This window comes from Canis aureus, chromosome 36, assembly GCF_053574225.1.
Source record: "Canis aureus isolate CA01 chromosome 36, VMU_Caureus_v.1.0, whole genome shotgun sequence".
NCBI classification, from domain to species: domain Eukaryota; kingdom Metazoa; phylum Chordata; class Mammalia; order Carnivora; family Canidae; genus Canis; species Canis aureus.
The window spans coordinates 13213108-13231220 of record NC_135646.1 but is presented as its reverse complement, the minus strand read 5'-3'; the positions used below and the strand labels follow the sequence as shown (position 1 = coordinate 13231220).

The window sequence follows — 18113 nt, the reverse complement described above, 5'->3', positions numbered from 1 at the left end:
GAATGAAAAATGGGAAATTTCAACAATTATTTTATTTTATTTTTTTAAAGATTTTATTTATTTATTCATAGAGACACAGAGAGAATGAGAGGCAGAGACACAGGCAGAGGGCGGAGCAGGCTCCATGCAGAGAGCCTGACGTGGGACTCGATTCACGGTCTCCAGGATCACGCCCCGGGCTGCAGGCGGTGCCAAACCGCGCTGCCCTCAATAATATTTTAATTATGAGGCATTATTTGTACTTATTAAAATTTTCAAACATATAGAAAAAGTAAAAAGAATGGTTTAATGGATCTCAGATATCCATCGCCCATTTGTAATAATGACAAAAATGTCTATATTTGTTTCATCTATCCTTTATGCTTTTTAAAAAATATTTTATTTATTTAAAAGAGAGAGACACTCAAGCAAGAAGAGCACAAGGCAGGGGGCAGAAGGAGAGGGAGAAGCAGACTCCCCGCTGAGGAGGGAGCCTGATGTGGGACTTGATCCCAGGACACAGAGACCATGACCTGAGCCAAAGGCAGATGCTGAACCAACTGAACTACCCAGGCACCCTGATATTTAGGTTTTCAAAAATGTACCTAGGGATAAAAATGATGAAAAATGATACTTTATATCATTGTTTAAAATATGTGATCCTTAGACTTTCTGCATCAATAACTCACAAGGAGTGTTTGTTAAAAAAGCATGAATAGCCCCCAGGCATGGAATCAAAATTTCTAGTGATGAGACCTGATATTCTGTATTTAATAAGCTTCAGACTGATTCTTATTCATAGGCGCTTTAACTATGGAAAAATAAGGGTGGGAAGGAATCAGTGGTTCCCAAATCTCTGACCACAGTGCTGGGTCAGCCTGATTACATCATTATCTTCTGGGTGGCTTACAAAGCGCAAATTTTGATACTCTATTTCTAAGAATTCTGATTCTGAAAGTCTGGATGAAATTCAGGAACTTCGTAGGTAATTCTGACATATAGTTAGGTTTGGAAATCCTGGAATTAAATGACCAAACTCTAAGATTCTTTACATCTCTAATAGTCAGTGATTCTTTGTGTTGTAACTGAGATATCAATTTATGGAACATATATGCAATTGTGCAGTGATTCCATCTTTGATAAAAATAGAAGTTAGCTGTTGATTACAGGAAGATCATTTTAAATATACTAAGAGCTCCTGCCAGTTTTAAAGAGAAGACCTGGTAGCAAAATGATCAGATCCCATATTTAAATATTTATGTAAAATTCTACATTTGCATATACCATGTGTCACCAGATTCCCAAAAGTTTATGGTGTGTCTAAATCAGGCATTGAGCTGGAAATGAATGAGGTGGAGTCAGGGGAAAAGCTTTCAGGCTGACACTACAGAAAACATGTTGTTATAACTTTGAAGTTCTTTTCAATCTGTGATCCATTGTATTTTCTTTCTTTCATTCCTCCACCATGGGAAAAACCTATAGGTTGCCACAGTTTTGATGACCATCTGTCTTCCAACCAAGATGGTGGAAAAAGCAAAAATGTTGTGAATCTTGGAGCAATCCGACAAGGCATGAAGCGCTTTCAATTTCTGTTAAACTGCTGTGAGCCAGGGACAATTCCAGATGCATCCATCCTGGCAGCTGCATTAGATCTTGTAAGTTTCTGGAAGACTTTGCCCACTCTGTCTCCTATTACAATTAATACTGCTAATGGAGGAAAGCATGAATTTCTAATCCTAACCCTCTCTATGGAGTTTTTTTTTTTTTTTAACTGTTCATGCTTTACAGTTTTCAGAGTACAGGTCTTTCACCTCCTTGGTTAAGTTTATTCTTAGGTACTTTTTTGGTGCAATTATAAATGGGATTGTTTTCTTAGTTTCTCTTTCTGCTACTTCATTATTAGTGCATTTTCAATCTGCAGTGCAACAGATTCCTGTATATTAATTTTGGATCCTGTGACTCTACTGAATTCATTTACCAGTGCTAGTAGATTTTTGGTGGTCTTCAGGGTTTTCTATATATAATATCATGTCATCTACAAATAGTTAAAGTTTTCCTTGTTTCTTACCAATTTGGATGCTTTCTATTTCTTTTTCTTGTGTGATTGGGAAGAAATGGCTGGGACTTCCAATACTATGTTGAATAAAAATGATGACAATGGACATCATTGTTTTTTCCTAATCTTAGAGGAAAAGCTCTCAGTTTTTTACCACTGACTATGATGTTAGATGTGAGTTTTTCATATGTGGCCTTTATTATGCTGAGGAATGTTCTCTTTAAATCAACTTTGTTGAGAGTTTTTTTTTTTTATCATGAATGGATGTTGTACTTTGTCAAATGCCTTTTCTACATTTATTGAGATGATTATAGGTTTTTGTGGGGTTATGTTTTTTTGATTTTCTCAGCATTAATTTTAAAAGGAGGAAGAAAGGTGATGAGGTGAAAGAAAAGGGAAAAATTTAATAATAAATATGCACTGGGAAGTAGACTGTAGAGCATCATGATTAAAAGGATGTGAAAAAAAAAAAAAAAAAAAAGGATGTGAAGGCTCTGACATTTACTAGCTAAAACTGTAAAATAAAAGTAGGGCTAATAATAATCCTCTGGCTAAGTGTGAGGATTAAATGACACATTAAATGGAAAGACCTTATGGGAGTGCTTGAAATACAGTAACTGCTCAATAAAACATGCCATTATTATTTTTTTATTATTATTAGTTTTATGTCTGTCATGTATTAGTACTTAAACATCTTTGAGTCTTGGTCTAGTTGTCAACTGAAGGAAAGATATAAAAGGAAGGATAAATTGAATTGTGCGAAAGGGCTTTGAGCATCATATGGTATTATATACACATGTAAGGGATTAAAGAATATAAAATGGATCTAGTTTAGAAAGGGTTTCTTGGGCAGCCCAGGTGGCTCAGCGACTTGGCGCTGCCTTCAGCCTGGGGCCTGATCCTGGAGACCTGGGATCGAGTCCCACGTCGGGCTCCCTGCATGGAACCTGCTTCTCCCTCTGCTGCGTTCTCTCTCTCTCTCTCTCTCTCTCTTCCCCACCGCCCATTAATAAATAAATATTTTTCTTTAAAAAAAGAAAGGGTTTCTTTTGGGAATGCCTGGGGGGCTCAGTGGTTGAGCATCTGGCTTTGGCTCAGGGTGTGATCCCGGGGTCCTGGGATCAAGTCCCATGTTGCCCTCCCCACAGGAGCCTGCTTCTCCCTCTGTCTGTGTCTCTGCCTCTCTCTCTGTATCTCTCATGAATAAATAAATAAATAAATTTTAAAAAAGAAAAGAGAAAAGGTTTCTGTCAAGTAAACTAGGCCCAGATATAATTTTTCAACTCAGTGCCTCAGTTTCCTTTATTTACCTCTGATTTAATAAACTCTTCCTACATTATATAAATACTGGGTACAGGGATCCCTGGGTGGCTCAGTGGTTTAGCACCTGCCTTTGGCCCAGGACCTGATCCTGGGGTCCAGGGATCGAGTCCCTTGTCGGGGCCCCTGCGTGGAGCCTGCTTCTCCCTCTGCCATCTCTGCCTCTCTCTGTGTCTCTGTCTATCATGAATAAATAAAATCTTTAAAAAAAAATAATTGGTACAATATACCAGGTAAACATCAAGAATAAAGTCTTTTAGTTTCTCTTTTAAAAAATAAAAACTAAATAGACTTTTTTTTTTTTTTTTTACAACAAAGAGCTTAAAGCCTGCCTATAAATGATGACTTTTCCAGATTTTACAGCATATGGACAAGTGACCATTGACCACTCATATTTTACCTTGGAAAATCAACCAAATCTGATAATAACATTATACCATTTTTCTGTGACATTTGCACGCTTTGCTATCAAGCTAGTTACCATCAAGTTACGTGACTTCACTTAAGCCTGAAATAAAAATACCACTGTAATCACCCAAAATGATGACTTGTTATATAAGATTTTTCAGTCAGTCTCCCATTCCTGGATGTTGTCCTTTGTGAATGTTCATAAATTCCAAAATATTCAGTGTGCATTGATGCATGCTATGGTGACTATAAAATGTAGGGAATCATGAGCCTCCAGGAGAGCTGAGGCTGATGGTAATTTATCAAAGAGCAAGATGCCTGTCTAAAGCAAAAGAGTTTAACAAGGCAAGGAGCCAATCCCTTGTTTTCTAAGTGGGAGAATGGTAACTAGCCTGTCATTCCTTTGAGTTATGCAATGATTCTTTTTAATCACTATTGACCTATTCCAAAAGGAGCAAATTTAAATAAATGTAAAAATCCATAAGAAAAGGCCAACAATTGAACATTTAAATAATGGGTAGTAAGTACATGAACAGCCATTTCATTAAAAATAATAATACCCAACAAAGTATGCCCCATCTTATTCGCACATAAGAAATACACATTAATATGTCCATAAATTCCTTTAACTATCAAATTTGTAACTATTAGAAAGTGTTGACAATGTATAAAATATCAGATACTACTATATGGTGTTAGTTAGTGGTGGAAGCAGCAGGATTTGATTAGGGAATAGGAGAAGTCAGAATAATAGGGTAATAGTGGGAGGGCAGTAATGGTGAGTGGAGTGTTTCGTGACCCCTCCCTGCATAGAAATAATTTTAAACTGGATATAGTCACAGAGCAGGAGCAGTTCTCTACATATTAATTATACCAAATGGCTGGATGGTGGAATTTTAAAAACCCGGACTCAGTGTAGCTTAAAAGAAACTCATCATATAGTAATTAATTAATTAACTCAACCAGTATCTGTTGAGAGTTTCTCATATGCCATGCAAGGTACCAGCTATTAATAGATACAAAAAACTCAACCTGTTTGAAAGTTTCCTTATGAAGATTATTTTTGCATAGTGATCTATTTTATAGAATTCTTAGTGTACATTTTAAGGCTGATAAACTAATGATTAACATTTATTGTGTACCTACTGTTTTGAAAGGAAAAACAACTAAATTTGAGAAAGACCAACTAACAGTCCAGGGCTACACAGACAGCAAAAGAGAGACCCAGGTTAGATGTACCTCTGTATTCAAAGACTCTATATTTTATACTCTATCAAATTGACTGTCTCATTAAAAAATTGTGTGAAATCACTAAAACATGCAAAAATAATAAAGCATGTATTTTATACATGATAATCTAAATGTAAGTGAGAAAGTGAAAATGACCGACGTTAGTTGAAAAATTATTAAATTCACAGTAAAATTGTGCATTAGCACTTTATAGGTATTTTAATCTGTAATGTTCCAAAGGTACCATCATGTCTATCTTTGTCTCAATCCTAGTGTCAGAGCTACATTGGAAGATTTTTAGAAAAAAAAAAAAAAAAAAAAGATTTTTAGGCAAAGTAGAGAATCAAATTTCCTAAGCAAGCCTAATAAGATTAAGTAAAATGATATTATTTCAACTTGTTGAAAAATTGTTAGAAAGATACAGGCACAGCTTGCCATACAAATTGGAGAATAATGGCTTGATAGTATTGGGACAACTATTAGTCAAATAAGCACCTGATGACAGAAATAACAGGTTGTCCTTTACAAGCCCCACTCTTTCAGATACTGAACTGAAATCTACACATGAATGTATATTATACAGTGAACTTTATTGAGCAGCTCTTTTCATTTAAACATTTCTATATGAGACAACAAAAGCCCCAAGAGCCAAGGTGATTTTGCTCAAGGTCACATATGCCAGTCAGTGCTAAAACTGGGTTCAAAACAAAATCTTCTGATTCCATTTAGGATTTTTATAGCAATAGCATATACTTTCTCTGTAAAAAAAAAAAAATATATATATATATATATATATACACACACATATACACATTATATAAAATATATACTTATATTTTTTATTATTTATTTGAAAATGAGTATCTCTTGTACATTGAAAATACACTTAGGTGAATATGGTCTCTAGAATAAAGAAGATTATAAATGATTTTTAAGGGTCCCAAAGCATTTGGATCTATTAAAAAGGTTCTTTAACACATGAATACATGATGAATTCATAACCAGAAAATATAGGAGATCTTCAACTTTAAAGATTCACACCACATATTCACTCTCTACACCAGTGATTCTTAACATTTTGGGGACATAGACTCTTTTAGAATTGGATGAAAGCTCTGGAAATTTTTCCAAGAGAAGTATACTTATAGAGAAAATTTAACATATATTATCAGGAGGTTCACGGACTACCCCCACCCCCAGGACCATCCATGAAACCAAAAATGTTAAGAACTCAATCTCAGTTAATGGCAAAATGATTATCTGGCAAAATGAGACTCCTTATTCAAGTAGTTGGAATGATTACTTTTATTAATGTTTATTGATGATACAAAAACAGTAATTGCCTCCTACATGGAACACTTAGGATTTATGTAAGATATGTGGGCCATGGGAGATATATGAGGCATGTCACAAAGAAAGCATATGAGGATTTGAAAAATAATCCCAATAGAACAAATTAATACTAGTTTCTGAATGGAGGTTATTTTAAGAGGAATATTAATGAATTCTTTGATAATCAAGTCTCTTGGGTATTGAGATTTCATTCCCTCTTACAAAAGGGTTTTATGCCTATCTGACTTCTAGCAGCTGTAATGCTTTTAGTTTTCAAGGAGATGAGATTACAGAAGTTTCCAGGTATAAGTACACTCTGTTCCTGACTAGAGTTTGACTCCAACCGCTAAATTGGACTGAATCCCATTGAAAATTTAAAATACTTAAAAAAAAAGAAAATTTAAAATATATTTTACTTCCCCAAAGTAAGGCTATGCCCTGATAGTTACCAAATCACTAGATCCTTCTTTTTTCCTTTCCTTTGGAACCTACTGTGGCCCTGCTTGACCTTCTCAATCTTATAAATATCATGGTAAGAAATAAAATAAGGAGATTTGATGCTAACAAGCAGTATCTTTTGAATCTCAAAGTAAAGAAGCATTTTCTGATCATTGTAGATGTCCAGTGATGAGGTAGCTCTATTGAGAAGTAATGAGCTCTTTGCCGCTAGCCTGCATTCAGTGGAGGCCATTGTACAGGGACCTCAAAAAAGTGGGTGGTTTGTAGGATTTCCTTTCATATCTGAATCTTTGATTCTAGCTCAAGGCCAAGGAGTGTGCAGAGGTCACAGGTCAGAATTAGTAAAGGTTTAAAGGAGTTCAGTAGGGGCGTCTGGGTGGCTCAATAGTTAAGCTTCTGACTCTTGGTTTCAGCTCAGGTCATGATCTCATGGGTTGGAGGATTGAGCCCCACATTGGGCTCCATGCTCAGAAAGGATCTGCTCGAAGATTCTCTCTACCTCTACTCCCATTCCCCCCCCCCCCCAAATGAATAAATAGTTTTTTAAAAAAAGTAAAGGAATGCAGTATTCTCCATCATCAGACAAAGAATCCAGGTAGAACTAGTTGGGTTGAGTGAAAGGGATAGGTAGACAGTGGTAGTTGTGGTGGTGCCAGCATTGGTGGTAGAAAATGACAATAGTAATATTTTCATTATACTAGGTAGTTTATAAAGCATCTTCACATTTATTGCTTGTTTATAAGTGGAAAGGAACCAGCCTAAGGAATAGCCTCCCAAATAAGGGCACACTTAAATCCATTTTCTCAAGTATGGAAAAGTGAAGAAACTGAAGTCACCAATGAATTCTAACAAGCATACTGTCCTATGTGCTTGAATCAAAGTAGCATTCTGTGTTTCCTGTCATTTGCACAGGGATGACAACCGTGGTTCCTATTTGCTCATCTGGGTTAAGAGTTTCTCGGGTTTACTCTAACTTTCACAAATGTCTTCTATTACATGTATTTTTGCCTTTTGTTTCCTCTGCATTTGACTTCACTTAATATCTGATTTCATCTGCTTCCTGTCTTTGAGAAAGGTCCTGCTGTTAAAAATGTGTTTTGTATGTTTTATAATGTATTTGTGGTTTTTGTCATGTATGTATATGTGTATAAATACAGGTAGAAGTGTCTATATTTCTATCAAATAAAAATATGAGTTTAGAAATATATGGAGAGGTAGGTATAAATATAAATGACAAAGATAGATACACAGATGCAGATATGGATAACAGATATAGGCATGCTTATAGATTCTGCCATTTTGTCAGATAGGACTGGGGAAAAGAGGGAAAAACAAATGTGTTCCGTTTCTCCTCACATTCCATTACACCACTTTCTCCCATCTCTCCTTTAGTGTTTTCTTTTGTTGGGTGTTGCATTTCTTTTTAAGTGCAGCTTAAATGCAATTTTTGCAGTATGACATGATTTTTCTTTCAGAACAGTTTTATTGTTTTAGTGCCTTAATTATAGAATGTTAATGTGACTTTTTCAAGTTTGCAGTTTTCTTCAGAATTGAAAATACCGTTAAATGAAAGAAATATTAGAAATGTCCATGTTCGAAGTCTTGCCTATCTGCAAGTTTTATTTTAAACAATTCTCTTGTCACTGTTGCCGTGACTACTAAACTTAGGGGTAATTGGTTTAATTTAGAGTCCAGCACAGCTCTTCCTCACACTCTTTCTCTTTAGTACAAATTTAATAGAAACAACTGTAAGGCATTTTAGAAAAAGCATGTTTTAGAAAACATTTTGTCTCTAGGTTTATGTAATCTATAAGCACAAAAAAATAGTAAAAAACAGTTCAAACAAAAGGGATTTCTGTTTTCTATATATTTCAGGTGAAATATTCTAGCCCTTTTTATTCAATTAAATATGACATGTACAGACACAGTGTTTTCTAATTTATTAGCATGATTAGCACTGATAATAGTGTTGGTTTGCATTAGGAACAATTCCATGGAAACAAGAAAGTCCATGATATTGTAGAATTCTCTCTATTCTGTGGGCAGTGAAAACCTAATTCATGGTAAATTATATAGCCTTGTAAATAGCTTTAGGGATGATTATATAATTTTTCTCCAAATTGGGGCACTTTGGAGAGTGAAAGGGGATGCTATCAATAAATATACCAGTTAAACAGACATAAACTGAAAACCTCCTGGTGAAAATAGGTAAAGTCATACCTTTCAGGTTCACTGCATCAAATTTTATCCACTAGGGGCTTACCATCGCAAGACCACTTGGTGATCAGTGCAAATTAACTCTTTCAAGAAGATAGGAATATATGCTTACTAGGAGCAATCAGAGTACAATCATATTGTGTTCCCTTTTGAATCATGAGAAGATTGAAACAATTCAGTAATAAAACTAAATCATCAAATTATTCACTCGATTCTAGTGGTATTCCTATATTATTGAGTTTTTTTAAAAGATCCTAATTATGAAATGTAGCATAAAGGTAATATATTTCATAAATATATACAGTTTCAGAGAAAAAAATTGATGTCACATATCCACCACGACCTTAAAGAATAGGACAGTTCCACTTTCTTTAAAGTCCCCTGGATTCCTTTCCTTAATTACACATCCCCTACCTCCATGTGACACTGTTCTCTTAAAGTCTGTTTTAATCTTTCCTGTGCTTTGTTTATTTTACCACATGAGCTTTTATCCCTTGGAAATATATATTTAAAAAAAAATAGTCGTGAAATTTATTTAACTTAAATCATGCTATACTCTTTTTGTTCGACCTTAAGTCTGAGTTCATCTTTGTTGATGCTTTTGTTATTAATACATTCATTCTCACTAATGAATGATATTTGTTTGAATATGCCATACATAGTTTATATGTCCATTCTGTTAGATGGACATTTTTATTTTTTCAAAATTTTTGCCTATTTTGAACAATGTCTTCATGAGTATTACTGCATATGGGTCTTGATTCACGGTTTTCTAAATACACCTCGGGGTGGAATTAGTGAGTCATAATTTTACTACATGATGCCAAAGTGTATTTCAAAGTAGTTGCAACAATTACTGGCACCAACACTGTAATAAAAGCTCCTGTTGCTCTGTGTTCTTGTCAACGCTTGTATTATCCAACATTTTTATTTTTAATCATTGAATTAAAGGAACAACACTTTATATTTTCAACCTGAAGTCTGAAATCTTTTCTTTTCATAGGTCTGTTTACCATTTATGTTTCACTTTGGTGAAAGATCCCATATTGTGTTTACCTTTTTATTGGAGGATTATTTAACTTTTTATTGATAATTTTAAAAGAGTATATATTTTTGTCAATAAGAATCCATTTTCTGTTTTCTATGTTGCATCATTTCCTATTTCGTGGCTTATTTTATTTTATTCATTATACCAAATTTTAATGAAGAGAAAATTTTAGTTTGATTCATTAGAACTCTCTTATGGCTAGCATTTTTTTTTTACAACTTTTTAAAGAAAATCCCTAGGTCATATATATATTCTTGTATTTTCTTCTAAAAGCTTTAAAGTTTACATTTCATTACTGAAGTCTTTAACTAGATTACTGTGTGATTGCTTTAAGATAGGAAATTGTTTTCTTCCCTTTTTTCCACATAGAACATAATTATCTTAGGATAATATATTACTAGTTTATACTTTATTCTCTGATGTGCAGAGATTTCATTTCATTCATTGTATTATCTTAAGGATGTGTCAGGTTTCCATAGATTCATGAGTGTAATTCTGAGGGTTTTTTTCTGCTCCATTTTCCTTTTACCCAGAGTAAAACTACTCTGTTTTAATAGCTAGAACTTTTAAAATCACCTAAGCTACTTTATGGCTCTTTGCTCTTCTGTGTGAATTTTATAATTAGGTTGTCAGGTTTCATGAAAATCCTTTGATTTATTCTTGGAATTATATTGAGTCCACTGATAAATTCAGAGATATTGAATTTCAGTTCTGAATTGATTAGCCAATCACCTCAACTATACTTCTGAGTCAGATCAAGTAATTTTAGTTTTTTTAATTGTCAACTGCACCTACATTTTCATATTTGGTGGCATAAAATTTGTCCTAACATTTTCTTATCAGTTCTTAATTTTGGCAGCATTTGTAGTAGATTATGAGAGTTTTTTCTTGATTAGTCTTGCCAAATACTTGTCAATTTTATTGCTTTTTTAATGACCTTGTTGAGTCTATTTTATCTTTTTCTCAAATTCATTTACTCCTGTTCTTTTATTTTCTTCTCTTGCTTTGCATTCATTGTATTATTCTTTAGCTTATTGGTCAATTGTTTAGCTAATAATTTTATTTTTTCTTTCCAAATTGAGCACTTAGCTATTAATTTCCCACTAAATACTGCTTTAACTACATCCCATAAATTCCAATAAGCTGTATTTTTATTTATTTAGTTTATTTTTTTTTATTTTTATTTTTTTTTAGTTAATTTATTTTTAAGTAATTTTTAATTTCTTTAATGATTTCCTTTTTGACCCATGAGTTATTTAGATGTATATGTGGATGTTTCAGTTTATAAATTCCAAGTTTTTGTTAGGCATCCATTTGTTATTGACTTGTAACTTTATTTTTACTGATTATTTGGAATTAATTTATACATTTTATGAACTAAACTATCAATTTTCATAAGTGTCCCATTTGTGGTTGAAAAGAATATGTAGTCTCCATCCAGTTGTTGGGTTCAGCATTTTGTATTCAAATCTCCATTCTTGGGCAGCCCAGGTGGCTCAGCAGTTTAGCGCCGCCTTCAGCCCAGGGCATGATCCTGGAGACCCAGGATTGAGTCCCATGTTAGGCTCCTTGCATGGAGCCTGCTTCTCCCTCTGCCTGTGTCTCTGCCTCTCTCTCTCTGTATCTCTCATGAATAAATAAATAAAATCTTAAAAAAAAGAACTCCATTCTTCTTTACTTCTTGATCTGTTGATTACTAAGTTATGTTTAAGTCTTCACTTGATGACAAATTTGATGACATTTATACTTGTAGTTCTGACCAAACAGCAGTTTGAAGTGTGACAGATAAAAGGTATGAACCTTTTATCACTATCTAGTGACCCAGTTTATTTTCAGTAATGCTTTTTACCTTAGATAGATTTTTCTCTAACACTAATACAGCTGAAACCATTTTATTATGTGAGCATTGGCTCGGTATGTCTTTTTTTGCCAATCCTTTACTTTCAATTTTTCCACATCTTTGTGTTTTAGGGGTGACTTTCATAAAAAATAGATATTCTTTTTATACCACTTTAACAACTTCTTCCCCTGGAAAATTTAGTCCATTTGCACAAATTATGATTGCTGATATAGATTCACTTCCCTTTTTCTTTTTTTTTTTTTTTTATTTATTTATTTATTTATTTATTTATTTATTTATTTATTTTTTTTTTTATTGGTGTTCAATTTACTAACATACAGAATAACACCCAGTGCCCGTCACCCATTCACTCCCACCCCCCCACTTCCCTTTTTCTGCCTATTTATCACATTTTCATTATTTCATTGAGTATATGTTCTTGTTTCTATTTCATATCCTCTTTTAGATTGTGTTAGGTTTAGTTTTTTTTTCTATTGATTTGGTTTGGTTTAGCATTGTCTTATTTTGCTTCAATAGCTTGGAAATCATTATATTCTCTATTTTTTTAAATTACAGGTTTAAATGAAATCTAAAATTAATATCTTTACTCTTCTCTCAAACTAAAATACTGTAGAAGGTTTTAACCCTAGCTATTGTTTGAGATTTAATTCTATCTTGTTTTTTGTTTAAACATTGACAAAGTAGACATTATTTTTATTGATTTTCAGGAAAATTATTTTAAAATTTACCCAAAAGTATATTCTCTGCTCACCATTTCTCTGTGCATCTCATACATCCCTCCTAAGTTCCGTCCTTCTGAAGGAGACCTTTCAGAAATTTCTTTAGTGATGATCAGTTGGCAGTAGCTCTCTCGCTAACAGTTCACTTGAAAATGTCTATTTTGGTCTTATTCTGAAAAGATAACTTTTGCTAGAATTATAAGTATAGACTAAGATTTTCCTTCTGTACATAAAAGGTATTATCCCATTGTCTTCTGGCTTGTCATTGTATTATGTATGGGAATATATATAATATAATCTGCCCATCCTCCCCAATTGCTTTTAATGTCTTCTCTTTACTTTTAATATTTTTCAGTTTCACTGAGATGTTTCTAACATATTTTTCTTAGTTGAGATTCATTAAGTGCCTGAATTATGTAATTAGTATATTACATCTCTTCTGGAAATTTTTCAGCTATTATCTCTTTCAAGATTATGGTTTTCACATTTTATCTAATCTTTACTTCTATAAATTGAAAAGGTATGTGATAGGTCTTAACACTTTATCCTCTATTTTTGATAACTTCTCTTTCATATTTTTTATTTCTTTCAATCTATATCTTGAGTGGGTTTCTGAGATATCTCTTCTATTTCACTTTGTCTCTTTTCACTTTGTTTAATCCCAGGGTTCTTGACCATGAGTAATTTTGCCCACTGAGGGACATTTGGCAATGTCTGGAGGAATTTTTCATTGTCACAACCTGATGATGACTAATAGAATCTCCTGGGTAGATACCAAAAATGCTAATAAACATCTCATAATACATAGAGCACTCTTCATAGAAAAAGAATTATCTGGCCCAAATGGTCAATAGTGCTGAAGTTGGAAAAAAACATGATCTAATCTGTGTTTTAATCCATATATTGAGGGATCCCTGGGTGGCGCAGCGGTTTGGCGCCTGCCTTTGGCCCAGGGCGCGATCCTGGAGACCCGGGTTCGAATCCCACGTTGGGCTCCCGGTGAATGGAGCCTGCTTCTCCCTCTGCCTATGTCTCTGCCTCTCTCTCTCTCTCTGTGACTATCATAAATAAATAAAAATTTTAAAAAATCTATATATTGAGTTTTAAATTTCAAGTGCTACTTTTTATCTGTAGAAGTTTTATTTGATTCTTGTTTTAAAAGTGCTTGGTCAACCTTGATAACTTAATTTTTCATCATACTTTCAATACCCACATTAATCTTTAAATGTATTTGATTCACAACAGTGCCAATAATTGCTGTCTTTGTGGGTTTCATTCTATACTTTTTTGTTTCTTCTCTTACTCATGGTGGATTTTTTTAAATGTATTTTTTATGTGAACTTAAATTCTTGGAATATTGTCTGTGGGAATTCTTTAAGACCTATGCTAAAAGCAGTGTTAATTAGTGTACCAGTAATATCATCATCATCTGTGAGCATGTTTGAAATGCAAATTTTCAGACCGTCAACAGATACACTGAATCAGAATCTCTGGAGTGGGATCATAAAAACACTATTTTTTTATTCTATATTGCCAAGTGACTTTAATGCACACTCAAGTTTGAAGATTTGAGAAGTACTGATTCAAAGTATTCCTCCAGAGAGGATTTCCATTTCTTTTCTCAGGCATCTGGAAACATCACCAACCTAAAACCATTTTTAAACTCTTTTGGGGGAGGAGGTAAAGGAACATGGAAGTAGTACCATTCTAAACTTATACAGGAATGTGGTATTTTGACTAGGAGTTCTCATAAAAGAATTTTTTTTTCCTGTTTTAAACAGCCAAGCCTAGTCAGGCAAGCCTATTTCGGTGAGGTAGATCTTTTTCTTACTCATCCACTAAAGGTGACTCTCACCTGGCATTTTGGCGTATGAATTAACCTTCCACTGTACTTGGGCCCAGACATTTAACTCACTGCCCATTGAAAACCCAGGGTCTAGCCTCTTCATAATCGGTAGAAACACTCAGGGTAATTATTCCTATGCTAGCTGGCACCTGTCTCTCTTCCCCACCCAGAATTACAAGTGCTTGTCATTTCTACTCTTCAATGGTCTCTTATCTTGTGTTAGAAACAAAAGCAAAAGCGAAGTGAAGAAATTGAGGGAATATTTTATCCAATATTTTAGATGTCTAAACCATAGGAAGTTCATCTTTAAACCTAATCCATCATATTGTCAGAAACAGAAGACTTTGTTTTTTATAATACTTACCCAAAATATTAGTGTGATCTGAGTAACTATTAAAATGGCGAGCCATCTAGACCATGTACTAAAAAATAATGCCTGCCTCTAGTCTGACAACTGAATGATTTCAGTTATCCACAGCTACTGTGGAAATGAGCAGGGGCAGAGGCAGCCTGTCAGTTACTTAATGATCTCAGTCAGGCAGAGAATTCAATACAAACTAAGTAATAAATACTGACTCACAAACACATACCCTCCAGCAAACGAGCTTCCAATGCACACTAGGACCCACAATAACTGCCTATTCCCATTGGTCTTAAATAAGTAGGTATCCTGCACCAGCAAGAGCTTTAAATTTTTTTCTAAGGCAATAAAAATATTATGTAATTCCCCAGGGACCAACATAAAATATTCAGTCTTTTAAAACAGTTCCTGTCCAGTGTTTTATGTGAGTTTTCAGAATCAGGGCTTCTTCTCACATAATAAGTTTAGATATAGTCCTTCAGGGAAAGGAATGTATTGCAATTATAACCTTCAATTAACCATCGTATCTTGGTAACAATATTTTCTAAGTCCCCAGGCAAAATAAAGCACGGCTGTTTGAATTAGTGTTCCAATTCTCTCCTTCACTTTCATAAAGGAAACATTCAATATACATAATGATCTTATAAAATTCAGGAAAAAGTGACAAAGGAAGTCAAGGAAAAGTAGGCAACACTTGAAGTTTTCTCGTTGAAGAATGTTAGAGAAATCTGTGCTGTGTAATGACATTCTTATGACATGTAACTTTAACTGAACAGCTCTGTAGTCATTGCAGAGAACAACTTATGTAAGAGTAAACCATGTGAAATTGTTAGTATTCAACTATTTTTGACCTTCAAATCTACAAATTCCATAGGATTTAACCTAATATTTTAGGCCAATCTAGTCTTCCCAGTTAAAATTGTTTCTGGATTGTCTGAAACTATGAAGTTATGCCATAATTGAATTGAAGCCACTCCATGGTATTATGGAACATAAAAAGGTGATCTAGCAGACATGCAAATAAGAACTTTAAATATGTCTACTTATCTTTCAGGACTACCAGTAAAAATTCTCTGTGGTATACCAGTGGTATCAAGTTTTGTTTAGATGTTCGCCTTTGACTATGCCCTGATACTCTGTGGTTCTTTTCATCCATGCAGCGTTCTTCTGATTCATTTTTCTCCATTTGTGCTGTTTTTCTCTGTGATGTGAATCCATCCTTATCCATTCTGTCATGTCTCCATTTTTTGCTGTTTCTTCAGATTGCGCTGAGCTATAAGAGGTAAGCTCCATCAAAAGAGGAAAAATGGACTCTTCTTTGTGTCCAGGAAGAATCTGTTTTCCAAGGTATTCTATAACCCTGCCCCTAAAAATCAATACTTTATAAACTACACTTTGAAAGGAATTTTTAAGGGAAATAATTCCCCTTAGCCACATCCACACTAGAATGCTTCGAATGTTCTTTCATACACAGTGTGAAGTCAGTACTTCTTGCTAGGTATCTTCTATCAGGATCATAGTAGAGTCCGTAGCTTTGTAGAGTCCTCAACAACTCCCTCATTGTCTGTACAGTAAAATAGACATTACAATACCCCCAGAAAGTGCTATGATTCAGTGCCATCTTGATGATGGGTTTCAAGCCTGTTTTCATCTACCAGATTCATAAAGATTATAAGGGAAATATTTGAGTTATTCTATGTCTCATTCCTCAATGTAGAGAGTGACCTTTCCAAAAGTTACCTGGTTTTAGAATTTACATGGATCAAATTCATCAGATAATAACCAACCCTCCCTTTAAGATTGTGCTGCCTAGTTAATGGGAATTATTTTCATATTGATCTCAATTGCATTTCTAAACTTTAGGATTTCCTAGGGCTGATAACTACTAATATCTGAGTTTTATTATAACTTGTGTTTGAAAGAAAATCAAAATTTCTTCTCATTCAAAATCCCCTGAGCTTCCTAAGCAAATAAAACTTTTTTTTCCCCTGAAAAGGCAAGCCAGTCTACATAGAAAAACTCACAAAGCACGATTTAGATTTTTCACTCCTCTATCATTAATCTTCTCAGTGTCATCTAAAGTTAAAGGCAATAAAAAGATCCTCTGTCCCATACATTTGAGTAGGTTGAGTTTCACCCTTGGTAATCCTGTAGGAGCCAGGGTCTGTGACATAATGCTGCCTCGGCAGTAATTCTGTCTCCTTGCCATTAAGCAATGAATCCCATTGCCTTATATTGAGAATGTGTCAAAATCTGATGGGCTAAGAATACGCATCACTCACCTTGCCTCCAGACTGCCACACATTTTTAGAGACAGATGTTCAAGCCTTTTCCAGACACAGATTAGCATACCTGAGATGGTTAATAAAATAAATATTTAATACAAGAAAAGAGTGTAGATATTTAATCTATTTGTTATGTACTGCAATATTGATAGGTTTGATGCAGAAAGTCATTTGACCCTGTGCAATCTCAAGTCTTTCTGTTCCTTTGACTCGCTACCAAATCTTAGCACCAATGCAGTGGATGATAGATTCTCATCATTAGTGTCCATTTTTTATTAATGACAGGTTCTCACCATTAGTGCTCATCTTGTATTCTGTATTTTCACATAGATTAACTTAGTATGTAGTAGCAATACATCATGTGCTTTGTGAAATCAAGTTCCTACATAAATATATTTCTTATTGGAATTCTTGATGGCTTCCTTTAAGCTGTGGACAATGAGAATGCCTAAAGGGCTTACTTGAATCATTCCGTGTGCTTGAGATGCTGTGGTACTCAAAGTATGAATTCACCAACTCTCTCTAAGGGGAAACAGATTAAGGAGAGCTTCTGAGAGGAGGTAACTAAGCTTATTCTTTAAAATAGGGATTTTAAACAGCTCCACAAGTCATGGAAAATGGGTTTAACAGCTCCACAAGTCATGGAAACAACATATGAAAAGGAATGAGGTGTTATATTTGGGGGACTGTAACCAGTTTGATGTAGTTAGATCATGAAGTATTACTAGAGGAATAGAAAGACAGATGAACCAGATAACAAAGATTGGGTGTCTTTATTCATGTTATTGTTGAGGTGGATGGAACCTATAATAAATTTTAAATAGGAAATGATGTGATCATATATTTGTGTTTTAGAGAATAACATCACATGACATCAATGCCCCATTTTTAAACTTTCTACATGCCTTCTAGAAATCATCTTTTACCAAGATTTATATGTGTATAAATTAAGACTATGCAGGTACAGAAGAAGAACTAGCATAGATTTGGGC

At 34.2% G+C, this 18113-nt stretch overlaps 1 protein-coding gene and 1 long non-coding RNA gene across 15 annotated transcripts in view; one reads left to right on the top strand and one right to left on the bottom strand.

Annotated features, from left to right (window-relative positions):
• Positions 1–18113, top strand: part of UNC80 (unc-80 subunit of NALCN channel complex) — a 215487-nt gene that overhangs the window by 76768 nt on the left and 120606 nt on the right. For all 14 annotated transcript variants that reach the window (XM_077885391.1, XM_077885394.1, XM_077885390.1 and 11 more), the window contains exon 22: positions 1462–1634. In XM_077885391.1, coding sequence (XP_077741517.1) covers positions 1462–1634 — 173 coding nt within the window. The remainder of the gene's footprint in view (positions 1–1461; positions 1635–18113) is intronic.
• Positions 5563–17190, bottom strand: LOC144305706 (uncharacterized). The gene is made up of 2 exons (XR_013372719.1): positions 17119–17190; positions 5563–5751 (listed from the first exon to the last, which is right to left on the bottom strand). It is a non-coding gene; the product is annotated as an uncharacterized LOC144305706 (long non-coding RNA).